This window comes from Vicugna pacos, chromosome 33 (assembly GCF_048564905.1).
Source record: "Vicugna pacos chromosome 33, VicPac4, whole genome shotgun sequence".
In the NCBI taxonomy this organism is placed as follows: domain Eukaryota; kingdom Metazoa; phylum Chordata; class Mammalia; order Artiodactyla; family Camelidae; genus Vicugna; species Vicugna pacos.
The window spans coordinates 10,990,790-11,006,118 of record NC_133019.1 but is presented as its reverse complement, the minus strand read 5'-3'; the positions used below and the strand labels follow the sequence as shown (position 1 = coordinate 11,006,118).

Genomic DNA, 15,329 nt, shown 5'->3' with positions numbered 1-15,329 from the left:
CTAGAAAGGCCCTAGTAAAGATAGAATGATAAAGGCTAAGAAAGAAAGGACATGATCAGATTCCGTTATATCAGTGTAAAATAGGGATTTATTCACTGATTAGAAGTAAGGCAGTCATTGGGGGTTTTAATAAATGTAGGGCAAACAAAGACTCTAATATGCTGTCAGTTCTCTTGTTTAGACTGTTACAACTTCATGGGATGCATTTTTTGGTACAAAAAGCTTTCTTTTGTATCAGCACTACACTGTCTGGCACATAGTAGGTGCTCAATAAATAATGAAAGGATGGATTTTTATCTCTTAAATGATTGTATCTCCTCCTCTCTGTACTCAATGCCACTGCTTTATTTCCGGTTCTCATAATCATCTTTTCTCCCTGCTAGCGGAGTCGTTGATCTGCAATACACACCTGACCTCCTCATCCCTTTGCCTCACACTCTTTAATGACTTCTCAAACCTTAGTGGGTTTAATGAGTCCATTCTCCTTTCTAGGCACTTTGCCCTGATAATCCTTTCCACTTTGTATTTTGTGATCCAGCAAGGCTGTAGCACTAAAAATTTCTTCATGCTTTTGTCCTGACAGTTTCTATGTAATTTAGCTCAATTCGCATTTCTTAGGAAACCTTTCCGGACTGTACCCTGCTTCCCCCACCGTCAACTCACATGTATTTACACACATACAATCTAGATCTGGGCAGGTATTTCTGGGACTCTATGAATATGTCTGCCATAGAACTTATCACTTTGTAATATTTTATTTAAAGTATTTCTCATTATACTGTAAGTTCCTAGAAGGCAAGAGCCATGTCTCATTTGTGTTAGCTGCTCAAAATTGAGCATATAGTAATTTCTTTGGATGTTTGGGAATTGAAAACGCTTCAAAGCAGGAATTGATAAATTTATCTATGCTGTATCAGTAATGGATAGTTGAGGAAACCTGGACTATTTGAGCAGTATATTCTTGTGTTTTTTGAAGTTGGCAGTAGTCTTGGCCCCTTATAACAGGTTCTTTGATTTCATTTTAAGAGATTCATTTGACCTCTAAAGCAGTTTTATGTTCTTACATAGATTGCTGGCTGTTCATTCATGAAAATTTACTGGTAACTCCTGAAGTGTTAAGGAAGCTGAATAATAAGATAAAGAAGTGATCATTCGTATATGTATTTGTTTGAAATTAAAATACCCTTTTTTCTTCATGAAATTTTATAGATGGGTAGTACTCACTGTGAAGAAACAGACACAGTCAGTGTCACTGTGGGTGCAGATTAGTTCCATCTTTTTGGAGGATATTTGACATCTATCAAAATGTTTATGATATTTACAGTTTGAATTAACAATTCCATTTCTAGGAATTTATCCTAAAGAAATACTCAACAAGTACACAAAGATATAGATACTGTATTCTTACAGCATTATTTGTAATAATGAAAAGTGTCCATCAGTAAGAAATCATACATCCACGTGTTAGTATTCTGTTGTTGCCATAACAAATCACAGTCGTCCCTCAGTTTCCACAGGGATTGGGTCCAGCAGTCTCTGCAGATACCAGAATCCATTTTTTAGCTGAATGGTAGGTTCTGCAGGGATGTTTCATCTTATTATCCTTTGTACCTTATAGTTCATTATCTACTTTGTATTACTAAAATACTTGAGTAAAATTATCTAACTTTTTTTGGATGGACTTTAAAATTAGTTCCCAATTTTTTTGTCCTAAAGTCACTCCCAAAATATCTGAGGCTATGAGAGTGCCTGTTTTGCCACATCTTAGTAGCTGTTGTTTATTGTTTTGTTGCTGTTTGTTTTATTTTGATTTGTTTTTAAAATAGTGAATCTACTTTTTCAAAAATTCATGTGATAAATGCTCATAGACTTTTTTCTTAAGTGTAAAAGAATTGCTAAAAACCTTATAGAAATGTCACTTCCCTGCCTCCAACTCCTCTCTCTGTCCCATCAGATTTTTCATTTCTTAAAACTGTTTCTTAACCATATGCTCTACTACTGTCTCTTAATTCTGCAATATTACTTACCTGTTTACTTCTGGTATTATAGAGAAGGGTTTAAATCTCTTATCTCCCTCTTTTTTATTCCATATATTCTGGCTGTAGTTAATTTGAATTTTTTTTGGCTATATCTCTATTCAATTTTTAAGTGATTTTGCTCTCTACTGTGTCAAGTAATATGCTATAATATAATTACCTTTGCCTTCTTATACAATCTTCTGCTTTTCTGAGATAATTGATGTTTTTATTTCCTTAGTTTTCAGTTTGTACCTGTCACTACCAAGTCTTACCATGCTGTCAGATATCCTCTCAATATAATTTTCTATGAGGTAAATTCTACTAACCCATTAATCTAGTGAATAGTATATAATATAGTATAGTGACCTATGGGAGTCTTCCATGCGTTGGCTCCATCTGGACTGGTTGTACTTGGGGTGTGCTGCGTTCCATGTCACCCTGGGGTCTCCCCTCCCCATCATCACTGGACTTCATTGCATCTCCTCTGTGTTGGAGTGCCTATTTCTTGACTCATGTTTTTCTGTTTCTTGCTTTACTTCTTTGGGTGGGGTATGTCCTCAACAGAGCTTCCTGTGAAAAGGTGAGAGGTGAAATTTTTTGAGATGTTTTGTATCTCAAAATGTCATTATTCAACCCTCAGACTGACTAGTTACAGAATTCTAGGTTGGAAAAATTCAACTATAAATTGTTATGGCTTCAGTGACTTCTAGTTACTAGTGTATTTTTGCTCTAGTATATTTAGCTTTTAAGGTATCTTCCTTATCCCTGATTCCCTGCAAATTTAAGGGTGTGGTTGGTTGGTTGGTTGGTTATGGGTTTCTTTTCTTTCATCGGGTTAGCTATGCAGTGAACACTTTCTATATGGATATTTTTGTTGCTTAGATCTTAGAGTTGTTCTTATATTATTTCTTTGATAATTTCATCCCCATATGTGCTTTTCTCCTTTTCTGGAACTTTATTACACGTTGAGATAAAAGAACATCGCAGGGATCAGTTAGATTTTAAGACATGAATTGAGGGATATGATTAGCTCAACCCTCTGCACTTTAGGAATGAGAAGGAGAGATGGATGGTGGGAGGGATCAAAATAGGCAGAGAAGGCCTTCCAAACTAAGAAACAAATTGAACAAAGTCAAGGAGGTAGGAATTCCAAAATAAGAAATTATGGAAAATACTGTTGGTTAGGGAGACCCAATTAGAGAGACCTGTGAAAGCCAGGCAGGAGAGTGACATTTTATGACGTGGGAAAGTGGGTGTTAGGTATGGATGGTTTTTCACCTAATGAGTATTTTAAAGATGGTTAAGCTGATAATGGTGAGCAAAAGGATTTGGTGAGTGAGATAAGAAACTAGAATTTGGGAGAATCACTAGAAGGTGGTTTTAATAAACCAGGTCTGAGGTTGATAAGTAGAATGAAAAGGAAGATACTGATATGAGATTCTTTTATGGAAAAATCAACAAGATACAGTGACTGACTAGATATTGATGAAGGGAGAGTGAGTTTGACTAGTAACTTCACTTTCATAACTAACTTTCATTTCAAACACCTTGAGGTGTTTGACTACTCACACTCCACTGGCATGGAACCCATTTTCTTGAGCACAGGTGAAAGCAAGTAGCTCATGGTGCAGGCTTTCTCTTCCCTCATTCATCACCCAGCATTAATGACAGGACAGAGTATGGGGATGGTGGTTTTTTTCTGTCATCTTATGTAAGTGCTTGTAATACATTTGCCTATTTTCTCTCTGTTTTGCTTTGTTAGAGAATGCAGATGTGAAGTAGTATTTTGTATAAATTCTTGTATATCTCTTGACAGCTTACTTGGACAAGCTTATCAGCTACTCATCACCTTGCTGTAGGCAGGAAAATGAAAAAGGTTATACATGTATTTGTTTATTTTGATTTGACACCTCAATTTTTAGAATACAAATTGACCAAAAAAAAATTAATTCCTTTTAATTATTGAATTGAAATAACTTACTTCTTTGGAAGAACTCAAGATGATTTTCATGATTGATCATTTCCTCTTATAAATCTCTTTTCTTTTAATCATAATAACCCATGGAGAATTTATCAACTTTGATCTCTTCATTCTGCCCCTTAAACATTATTTTCCTAAGTGATTTGTTGAGAGGTTAATGCCTGTCCCTTTCATTTTGTATGTTTTTTTATTTTTAATCTTGAAAGGCTTTTTTCTTTCTCTGAAGATGAGACGATGGGAAATTGTTAAAAAATTTTTTAATTATAAGCTAAGAAGCACAGCCATTTCTAGATATATTTGTCTATAGCGTGCATCTGCATGGTATTTCTGTGATTGAGAGCGCCCTCTGATGGTGACATAAAAATGATTCAGGAAGCACTGCCTCATGCCAAAGCCAAAGTCAGGCCCAGTGGTATATTCAGTGTTTACGTAGTACTTGCTGTTTATGACTTTAGGAGGAGTTGAGAGATGCCACTTCTGCAGACAAGAATAACCCATTAGGAAATTTTATTTGTGTTAGGTGGAACGGCCTCCTTCTCCATTCTCCATGGCCCCACAAGCTTCCCTTCCCCCAGTGCCACCCCGGCTTGACCTTCTACAACAGCGAGTATCTATTCCTTCGAGTGCTTCTGGTCTTGGAACTGCTTCTAAGGTAAAACATTATCCATTTCTACAGTTTTCTGATTCTTTGTTGTGGATTAGTGGGTTTTGATTGATTGCTTCCATCATGCTTCCATAGGCTCCTTCTGGCTCCCTGCATAAGGACAAACCATTACCAATACCTCCCACTCTTCGAGATCTTCCACCACCACCCCCTCCAGACCGGCCATATTCTGTTGGAGCAGAAACCCGGCCTCAGAGACGCCCCTTGCCTTGTACACCAGGCGACTGTCCTTCCAGAGACAAACTGCCCCCTGTCCCCTCTGGCCGCGTTGGAGAAATATCATGGCTGCCTCGGCCAGTCCCCAAAGTACCAGTAGTTGCCCCAAACCCTAGTGACCCCTGGACAGGGAGAGAATTAACCAACCGGCACTCACTTCCATTTTCATTGCCCTCCCAAATGGAACCCAGAGCCGACGTGCCCAGGCTCGGAAGCACATTCAGTCTGGATACCTCCACGGTGAGTTTGATTTTGTAATTATCCCAGTAACAAATATTTGTGGATGGTATTGAATGGGTCAGTTTTGTGGTATGTTTTGTACATGATTCAGAGATGATATAACATAATCCCTACCCTCAAGGAGTGTATATGTTAGTATGTTTGTAAATACAATAAATGTGTGTGTGTGTGTGTGTGTGTGTGTATGCCATGAGTAGCATAAATAGAAAACATTTTAGTTTTAGCAAAAGGAGAGATTATTTCCAGATAGAGCAATCGTGAGGGCTTCATGGAAGGAGTGGCACCAGTATTTGAAGTATTCTTTCCAAAGTGGATACAGTTTTAAGATAGAGCTACAATGACAGAAATGCTTAAGGTGTATTATGGATTAAGAAGAAGTTTAATTTGAGTGGAACAGAAGTTTTGTGTATCAGAGTAGGAAAAGGGGCTAGAAAGGAACATTGCTGCTAGATGAGAGGACTTTGAATACCCACTCGCCCCAAAATTGGAATTTATTTGGTATAAATGAAGAGCATTTGAAGATTTTAAATTAGTGGAGTGACATGACCAAAATGATAATTTAAAGAGAGGAATCTAGGAGTGGTATGCAAAATGGATTGGAAAGAGAATAGATTGAAAACGGTTAACGGTCTATTGGATAAGCATGAGAATAAGGGGACGAGAACTGGGGGTGGGAGAGGTATATTCTTTCCTTTGTTAGTTCATTTATACACTCAACAAAAAATCTTTCCCTCACACAGTTTACATTCTACAGAAGGAAAGATGGAAAATAAATAAGTTAATAAAACATATGAGATGTTGGACACTGATGAATGCTGTGGAGAAAAATAGGGCAAAAACAGGGTATAGGGAAAGCTCGAGTTGGGATGAGAGGTACGTGGAGGGATAGGATACAATTCTGAGCAAAGACCTGGAGCAATGGGAGAAGATTGAAGGGGATGAAGGGGAAAGCAAGTGAGTTTGGGAGGGTCTATTTGAGGAGTAACAAAGGCATTTCGAATAGCCGGTACTAAGTAAACAAGAGGGAGAATCCTTGTCTAGGAGCAGAAGGAGGCAGCCAGATTAGATAGAGACTTTAAACAGCACGAAACAAAGAGCCAGTGAGGCTTGAAGGCTGTCAGGGGGTGGAAAAAATGGTGAGAAATCACACATACACACATGCATGCACCCCAGAGGTTTTGAACTTGGCTAACTAGGGACATGTTGAATTTGAGATGAGCCATTGAAGGAAAAATTGGCCAGTAGGTAGTTGGAAATCTAAGAAAAAGATGGAATTGGAGGATGAAGTTGGGAAATGCTGTGGCCCTTAAATGAACTGCGTATTTCTTGATTGAAAGGGAAGGGGGAATGTAACTCAGCATTTAAGTGGCATTTATGTCATAGGCAGTCTGATTAGTGAGAGTGAATTAGGTTTGACTTTTGGTAGCATCAATGTAGAAAGATGTATAGATTTTTAAAGATAGAATGGTATTTGTGCAGACAACCAATTTTCTCAAGTCTTTCTAGAATTAAAGCAAACAGCCCCATTTCCTTGGCTCTTTTTAGATCTGTCTCCCTAACTCTTACAGTTGAACTTTCAACTCTGCTTTTGTCACATACAGTAACCCCTAAGTATGGCATTGACGGTGAGGTCTCTGTATGATTGTTCTTGTTATTTTGAATAGGTTAAATAGGTAAGAGGAGATACACTAAGCTATATGAAGAAGATTCTTTTTCAACACTTTTCTTTCCAGAATATGAATAGCAGCCCATTAGCAGGTCCAGAGAGTGAGCATCCGAAAATCAAACCTTCTGCTTCTGCCAATGCCATTTATTCTCTGGCTGCCAGGTAAGTTTACTAAAGCTGTATTTCATACAGTAGAGTTGATATTTTTAAACAGCTTACTTACAGAAAGTTTAGGAAACCCAGAGGAGTATAAAGAAGAAAATAAAAATTGACCTGTATTTCCATTATGTAAAAATCGTTATGTTTTGGACTGTTTGTTTCCATTATCTTCCCTGTGTATGTGTACATGATCAGTGTTGCTGGAGCTCATCAATTTTATTATCTTTTCAAAGAAGCAATTTTAGTTGGTTTTTAAAAATTTCTTTTTAAAATTGTTATTTTAATTCTTAATTCTTAGATAGCTGATTTTTTTTTATTGTGGTAAAATACACATAGTTTACCATCTTACTCATTTATAGGTAAACAGTTCAATGGTGTTAAATATATTCACATTGTGCATCCATCACCAACATCCATCCCCATGAGTTTTTTCATCTTAGAAAATGGAAACTCTGTACCCCTTAAACACTAACTCCCCATTCATTGTTCCCTCCTCCCAGCCCCAGACAACCACCATTATGCTTTCTGTCTTAATGATTTTGACTACTCTAAGTACCTTATGTAAGTGGAATCATACAGTATTTGTCCTTTTGTGACTGGCTTATTTTGCTTAGCGTAACGTCCTTAAAGTTCATCCATGTGGTAGCATGTTGCAGACTTTCTTCCTTTTTAAGGCTGAATAATACTCTATTATATCTATGCACTGCATGTTGTTTATCTATTCATCGATAGATGGACGACACTTGGGTTGCTTCCACATTTGAACTATTGTGAATAATGCTGCTGTGAATGTGGGTGAATATCTCTGAGATCCTACTTTAGTTCTTTTGGGTACGTACCCAGAATTAGAATTACTGAATCTTAATCATTTTGAGGCATCAGCACCATACTATTCGCACAATAGCTAGTCTGTTTTATATCCTTACCAATAGTGGGCTCCAGCACAAGGGTCCTGAATTCTCTAAGTCCTCGCCAACACTCCTTATTTTCTGGGGTTTTTAGATAGTAGCCATACTAATGTTTATGAGGTGGTATCTCATTATAGTTTTGATTTCCATTTCCCTGACAATTAGTGATGTTGAATGTCTTTTCATATATCATATTCATATATCTTTTCTGGAGACATGTCTGTTTAAGGTATTTGCCCATTTTTAATCAGTGCTTTTTTGTTGTTGAGTTTAGAAATTTCCTATGTATTCTGTATATTAATCCCTTATCAGATATATGATTTACAAATATTTTCTCCCATTCTTTGGGTTGTTATTTTCCTCTGGTTAGTGTCTTTTTGATGCACAAAATTTTTAAATTTTCATGAACTTCAATTTGTTTATTTTTTCCTTTTGTTACCTATGCCTTTGGTGTCATGTCCAAGAAATCATTGCTGAACCAAATGTTATGAAGCTTTTGTCTTACGTTTTCTTCTAAGAGGTTTTATTTTAGAGTTTAGTTTTAGGTCTTACATCTAGGTCCCTGATCCAGTTGGAGTTAATTTTCACACATGGTATTAAATAAGAGTCCAGCTTCTCTCTTTTGCATGCGAATATCCAGTTTTTCTAGCACCATTTGTTGAAAAGACTGTTTTTTCCTCATTAAATGGTCCTGGCAACAATGATTTGACCATATATATGATGATTTATTTCAAAAGGCTTCCCACTCTATCCCATTGGTATGTGTGTCTGTCTTTATGCCAACACCACTTCCTTTTGATTACTGTAGTTTTGTAATAAGTTTTGAAATCAGAATGTGTGAGTCCTTCAGTTCCCTCCCCCGCAACCCCAGATTGTTTTGGCTATTCAGGGTCCCTTGATATTCCCTATAAATTTTAGGATGAGTCTTTCTGTTTCTGCAGAAAACATCATTGGGATTTTGATAGAGATTGCATTTAATCTGTAGATCGCTTTGGATAGCACTAACATTTTAACAGTAGTAAGTCTTCCAATCTATGAACATGGGATTATTTCTACTTGTCTTATTTAATCTCTTTCAGAAATGTTTTGTAGTTTTCATTGTACAAGTCTTTCACCCTTTGGTTAATTCCTAAGTATTTTATTCTTTTTGATGCTGTTGTAAATGGAATTGTTTTTGAAATTTCCTTTCCAAGCTGTTTATTGTTCATGTATAGAAATGCAAATGATTTTTGTGTTGACTTTGTATCTTGCTACTTTGCTGAAATCATTTATTAGCTCTAACAGCTTTTCTGTGGAGACTTAAGGTGTTTTACATATAAGATCACATCATCTGCAAACAGGGAGATACTTTTACTTCTTCCTTTCCATTTGGATGCCTTTTACTTCTTTTTCTTGCCTAATTGATTTGACTAGAATTTCCAATACTATGTTGAATTGAAAAAGTGAAAGTGGACATCCATGCCTTGTTCCTAATCCTATAGGGAAAGCTTTCAGTCTGTCACCATTGAGTATGATGCTGGCTGTGAGTTTTTCATATATGGCTTTTATCATGTTGAGGTTACTTCTACTTCTATTTTGTTGAATGTTTTTATCATGAAAGAGTGTTGAATTTTTTCAGATTCTCTTTCTGCATCAATTGAAATGATCACATGGGATTTCTTCCTTCACTTTGTTGATGTGGGATATTATATTGATCAATTTTCATATGTTTAACCATCCTTTCCAGGTGTTCCAGGTGTAAATCCCACTTGGTCATTCATTATATGTAATCTTTTTAATATGCTGCTGAATTCTTTTTGCTAATACTTTGTTGAGGTCTTTGCATCAATGTTCGTAAGGGATGCTGGTCTGTAGTTTTCTTTCCTTGTGTCTTTGTTTGGCTTTGTATCATGGTTATACTGGCCTCATGAAGTAGGTTAGGAAGTGTTCCCGCTTCAATTTTGAAGGAGTTTGAGAAGGAATGGTATTCGTTTGTCATTAATTGTTTGGTGGAATTCGCCAGTGAAGCCGTCAGGTATAGGGCTTTTCTCTTTGGGAGTCTTTTAAAATTAGTGAGTCAGTCTCCTCACTAGGTACAGGTCTATTCGGATTGTCTACTTCTTCATGATGTAGCCTTGGTAATTCTTGTGTTTCTAAGAATTTGTGTATTTCATCTAGGTGATCTAATTTTCTGGTGTCAGTTGTTCATAGTGCTCTCTTATAATCCTTTTTACTTATGTATAATCAGTAGTAATGTCCCACTTTCATTTCTGATTTTAGTAATTTGAGTCTTCTCTCTTATTTTCCTATCCTCTGTTTTATTTATCTCTGCTCTAATCTGTATTATTTCCTTCCTTTTGCTAGCCTAGGGGTTAGTTGGTTTTTTTTCTAGTTTCTTAAGTTGTAAGGTTAGGTTACTGACTTGAGATCTTTCTTGTTTTTCAATGTAAGCATTGATAGCTATAAATTTCCCCCATTAGCACGACTTTTGCTGTGTCCCATGAGTTTTGGTATGTTTTTTGTTTTCATTCACCTTTAAGTATTTTTTAATTTCCATTGTAATTTCTTCCTTGATCTGTTGGTTATTGTTTGAAAGTGGGGATATTGAATAATATCCGCCAAAATGAGAAGGAACTTTGAGATCAAAAAAGCAAAGCAGGCAACTCCATAAAGTACAATCAAGAAGTTTACAATTTTCTTTAGGCAGTATCGGTGGACGACCATCCAGAGGCATCCACATCACTGGAAGGGGTACAGGGGAATTTGAAGGGGCCAAAGTTAGAATCTGACTACTAAGGGAGAAACACATTCGCGGCAGCAGAAACTGGGGTGGGGGTGGGGTTTCCTTCCCCCTGGGGGTCTCATGACCATTATTTCCTCACAGACCATTAACCATCTGTGTCAGCAAAAGGCTCTCTTCCAGTTTTCATATCAGATGAAGGCCAAGGTAAAAGATGATAGGCAACTTTTCTGGCGTGGGCATATTTCTTGTGAGTAGTTAAAGCTCAGTCTCACAGAAAGGGAGGGAAAGGACTGTGGGCCTAAGATGGAGCAGACAAAATGGAGTCAGTGTGGTTTAGCCACACAGTTACTTAAAAGTGTATCATTTTACAGGGTGATTCTGTAGTTCCTTCTCTGTGATAAATACAGTTACCATAGAAAGCAAAATTGGGAGGATAAACAAAGCATTTTAAATTGATGTGATATTTGAGTTTTTGCTGTAATTTTGAAATGGCTACAAAGCCATATATATGTCTTGTGTTGCCTTTTTTCTTTTTTTAAGGAAAGAAAGGTCAGTGGAGAGAACTTCAAAAAACAGTGTATCATTAATTTCCACAAATTCTTGAATTTTCAGTTTTATTTTTGTTACTGATTTCTGGCTTCATCTGTTGTAATCGGAGAAGATACTTTGTATGATATCTATCTTTTAAGTCCATTGAGACTTAATTTGTGGCCTTACATAATCTGTCTGGAAAGTGTCCTATGTGTATTTGAGAAGAATGTGTGTGTCGTTCCTATTCAGTAGAGTTTTTTGTATTTATCTGTTAACATCCACTTGGTTTTTTGTTTAAGTTCTCTTTTTCCTTACTTATCTTCTGCCTGTTGTTCTATCCATGATTATGAGTGAGATATTAAAATCGCCGACAGTTACTGTAGAGCTGTGTTTCTCCCTTCAGTTCTGTCAGTTTTTGCTTCATATGTTTTGTTGGTCTGTCACTAGGTATATAAATGTTTATAATTGCTTTATCTTCTAGCTGTGTATAATGTTTTGTCTCTTGTAACCTCTTTTGATTTCAAGTCTCTTTTGTCTGATACAACTATAGCCATCCTGCTCTCTTTTGATTACTATTTGCATGGAATAACTTTTTCCATCCTTTTGCTTTCAGCCTGTTTGTATCATTGAGTGTCAAGAGAGTCTCTTGTAGGCAGTATATGATTGGATCATGCATATTTTATCCAATCTGCCAGTCTCTGTCTTTTGATTGGAGAATTTAACCCATTTACATTTCATTTCAGTTACTGTACTTCTCAGATCCAGAATTTCTTTTGGGTTTCTTTTTAAGCTTTCTGTTCCTATTGATATTTCCATTTTATTCACAAATTGTTTCCTTGATTTTCTCCACATCTTCCTTTAGTTGAGTATCTTTAAGACAGTTATTTTGAAGTGTTTGTCTGATATATTTGCCATCAAGTCTTTTTCAGGGAATCTTCTTCAGACTTACTGTTTTCCTTTGAATTGGCCATACTATCCTGTTTCTGTGTTAGCCTTGTAATTTTTTTTGTTGCATACTGAACATTTGAATTTAATTATGTGCTAACTCTGGAAATCAGAGTCTCCTTTGCTAGGTTTTGCTGTTTTTGTTATTTTATTTTTATTTTTTTATTGTTGTAGGCTGTCTGAGTGTGGAGGGTCAGTCTGAGTGTAAATCTAATGTCTTCTTAGGTGTTTTCCGAACCTTTTCTTGGGCATGTGTGGTCAGTTTTTAACTTTCTCCATATATGTGGTTATTTTTGAATGTCCTAGTCTTTAATACCTGGCTCCCAAAAGGGGAAGAGTGAAAAAAGAAGGGAAAGAAAAAGGCGGACCAGCCCTTTAAATCTCATGGAAGTCACTTAGTCAGAGAGGAGCTTGCAACAGTGGGTGGCAGTACAACAACAGTGGCTGCCACCCCTTTGTCAGCACTTCTGTAAACAAGAGCAGCAGTCAGCCATCAGAGCACAGATCCCCAGTATTTGGAGGGCTAAGTCCTTTTTGCCCACCCTGCAGCTGTGTGGTAGCTGCTTCAGGAACTTACGCACAGCTGCCTGCCATGTGGCCAGGGTTAGGAATGGGTAGCTGCTACTATGCTAAGAGCTGAAATTGATAGCAGTTTAGTATCCGAGTCTTCACCTACAAGTTGCAAGCCTTCAATAGACTCTAGAGTCCTGAATAGTTGAATCAGGCCGCTTCTGCCAGTGCCATTGTCCAGGTGGCTTTCTACTCCGCCATCTTCCCAGTATCCTTGTGTATCTGCTTTTTGTCTCTTTACTTTCTCCCCTTTATTTTATTCTTCCAGTTTTCTGTAGGTTTTGTTATTTTTCTAGCTTCATGAGATGGACGCTGTATTAATCTGCTCAGGCTGCCATAACGAAATACTACAGACAGGGTGGTTTGAGCAGCAGAATTTAATTTTCTTACGGTTTTGGAGACTGGAAGTCCAAGGTCAGGATGTCATCATATTCAGTTTCTGGTGAAGACTCTTTTACTGGCTGGCATGCTTGCATAGCCTTCTCACTGCGTCCTCACATGGCCTTTCCTTGATAGGTGCAGGCAGGGAGAGGTGTCGAGGGCAACAGCAAGCTCTCTGGTGTCTCTTAGAAGGACACCAGTCCTGTTGAATCAGAGACCCTTCCTCATGACCTCATCCAACCTCAATTACTTCCTCAGATGCCCCATCTCCAGGTACAGCCACACTGGGGATTAGGGCCCCAATGTGTTACTTTTGGGGAGGACACAAACAAACATTCTGTCAATAATGGATGCTTTAGCTGCATTCTATAGATTTTGGTATGTGTTCATTGACATTCACTTCAAAATATATGGTTCTCCCTTAGTGGTTTCTTTTTGGTTCATCAGTTATGTATGTGTTGCCTGATTTTCAAATATTAGAAGATTTTCTGGTTACTCTTCTGTTACTGCTTTCTAGCTTCATTCCAGTGTAGTCAGAAACCATACTCTGAGATCTTCTTTATCGACTAGTTTATGGTAAATTCCACACACATTACCACCTTCATTTTATGAGTGTGTATCCTGCAGTTGTTGGGCACGGCAGTCTTTATATGTCAGTTTTGTTAATTGTATTCAAATATGCCATCTCCCTGCTGATTTGTTTCATTTTCTTTCAGTTCTGTCCATTTGTGTTGTATATGTAACCTATGTAATATGGGTACATAGAAATTGAGAATTATTGACTAAATAATAATTGTTTTTATTATTCCATTTACTGTCTGGTTCTACTTCTAACCAGTCTTAGTCTGCTTTGACTCACATTAAAATGGCTACATCAGCTCTCTTTTAGTGTTTTCATGATCTTTTTCCATCCTTTTACTTTCAACTTCTCTGTGTCCTTATGTTGAAGTTATGCTTCTCATAAGCAGAATATAGTTGTTGGCTTTTTTTCCCTTTAAATCCAATCTAGCATTCTTTGTTTTAAAATAATTAGAATATTTGTTCCTACTCTTTCCCCCATTTCCCCCATCTTTTCTTTCTTCATTTTTTTTCTACTTTCTTTCTTAGGGATTAAAATATTTTTTATTATACCATTTCACTCCTGATACTCTTTTAATAGTTATCCTAGGGGTTCCAGCATGCATCTTTGACTCATTAGAGTCTGCTTTGAATCAGCACCTCTTAACACTATTGGACATTTAAATTTCCCACAGATTTATCCTCTAGTACTCCTCATTTCTTCTTGCTTTGCCACACTTTCATCTGGATTATTTTTCCTTCTGCCCAGATAACTTTCTTTAGAGAGAGAGGGAGAGAAAGAAGGGAGTGTGTTAGTGTATCTTCTGTCAGTGGATTCTCCTCAATTTTGTTTGACTTAAAATATCTTTCATTTCACTTTCGTTCTTTTTAAAAGGTACTTTCACTGAGTATATAGTACAGCTTACCCTTGAACAACTCAGGGGTTAGAAGGAGTGACCCTCCGTGCAGTTGAAAATCCACATATAACTTCAGTGGGCCCCTCCATATCCACAGTTTCCCATCTGCAGGTTCAGCCAACTGCGAGTTATATTGTACTGCAGTGTGTATTTATGGGGAAAAATCTGCATAAAAGAGGATTCATGCAGTTCAGACCCATGTTGTTCAGAAGTCGACTGTGTTCTGAACTGGAGTTACTTCCTTTAGCACTTTAAAGATATCATCCCACTGCCTGACTTCCATTGTTTCTATTGGAAAATTAGCTTAATGTTGCTGCTTTAATGGTAATGTTTCTTGTCCTGACTACTTATAAGACCCCACTTTGTCTTTGGATCCCAACAGTCTTACTATAATGCACCTCTATAGTTTTCTTTATATTTATCTTTCTTAATTTATCATTTGATTTTTTTTAAATCAATTTTAGGAAATCTCAGCCACTATTTCTTAAAATAGACTGGATAGTGCATCTCTGTCTCCTCCCTGCAACTCCAGTCACCTCATGTTGGACCTTTTCAGCATGCTTCATTTAGCTCTTTTGCTCATTTCTGTGTTTTCCGTTCTTTTTTTACTCTCTGTTCTTGATTCTGAATAGTTTCTACTCTGTTCCAGTTCCCTAATCTTCTGTTTTGCAGTTTCTAATCTGCCCCAAATCCATCTATTCTGTTCTCCAGATACTGTTTTTAGGTTATGGAATTTCCATGTGATTAAAAAAAAAAACTCTAGTTTTCTAGTAAAATGCCCCGTCCTCTTTTTTTATTGGATGTATAAATTGTAATTATTTTGAAGGCTATGTCTGTTAACTCCAACTTGATC

General features: G+C 37.0%; 1 protein-coding gene across 2 annotated transcripts in view; it reads left to right on the top strand.

The window, feature by feature from the left end:
* The window catches only part of CBL (Cbl proto-oncogene), a 74,794-nt gene that overhangs the window by 48,161 nt on the left and 11,304 nt on the right, over nt 1-15,329 (top strand). For both annotated transcript variants that reach the window (XM_072954158.1, XM_072954159.1), the window contains 3 exons: nt 4,520-4,651; nt 4,739-5,119; nt 6,853-6,947. In XM_072954158.1, coding sequence (XP_072810259.1) covers nt 4,520-4,651; nt 4,739-5,119; nt 6,853-6,947 — 608 coding nt within the window. The remainder of the gene's footprint in view (nt 1-4,519; nt 4,652-4,738; nt 5,120-6,852; nt 6,948-15,329) is intronic.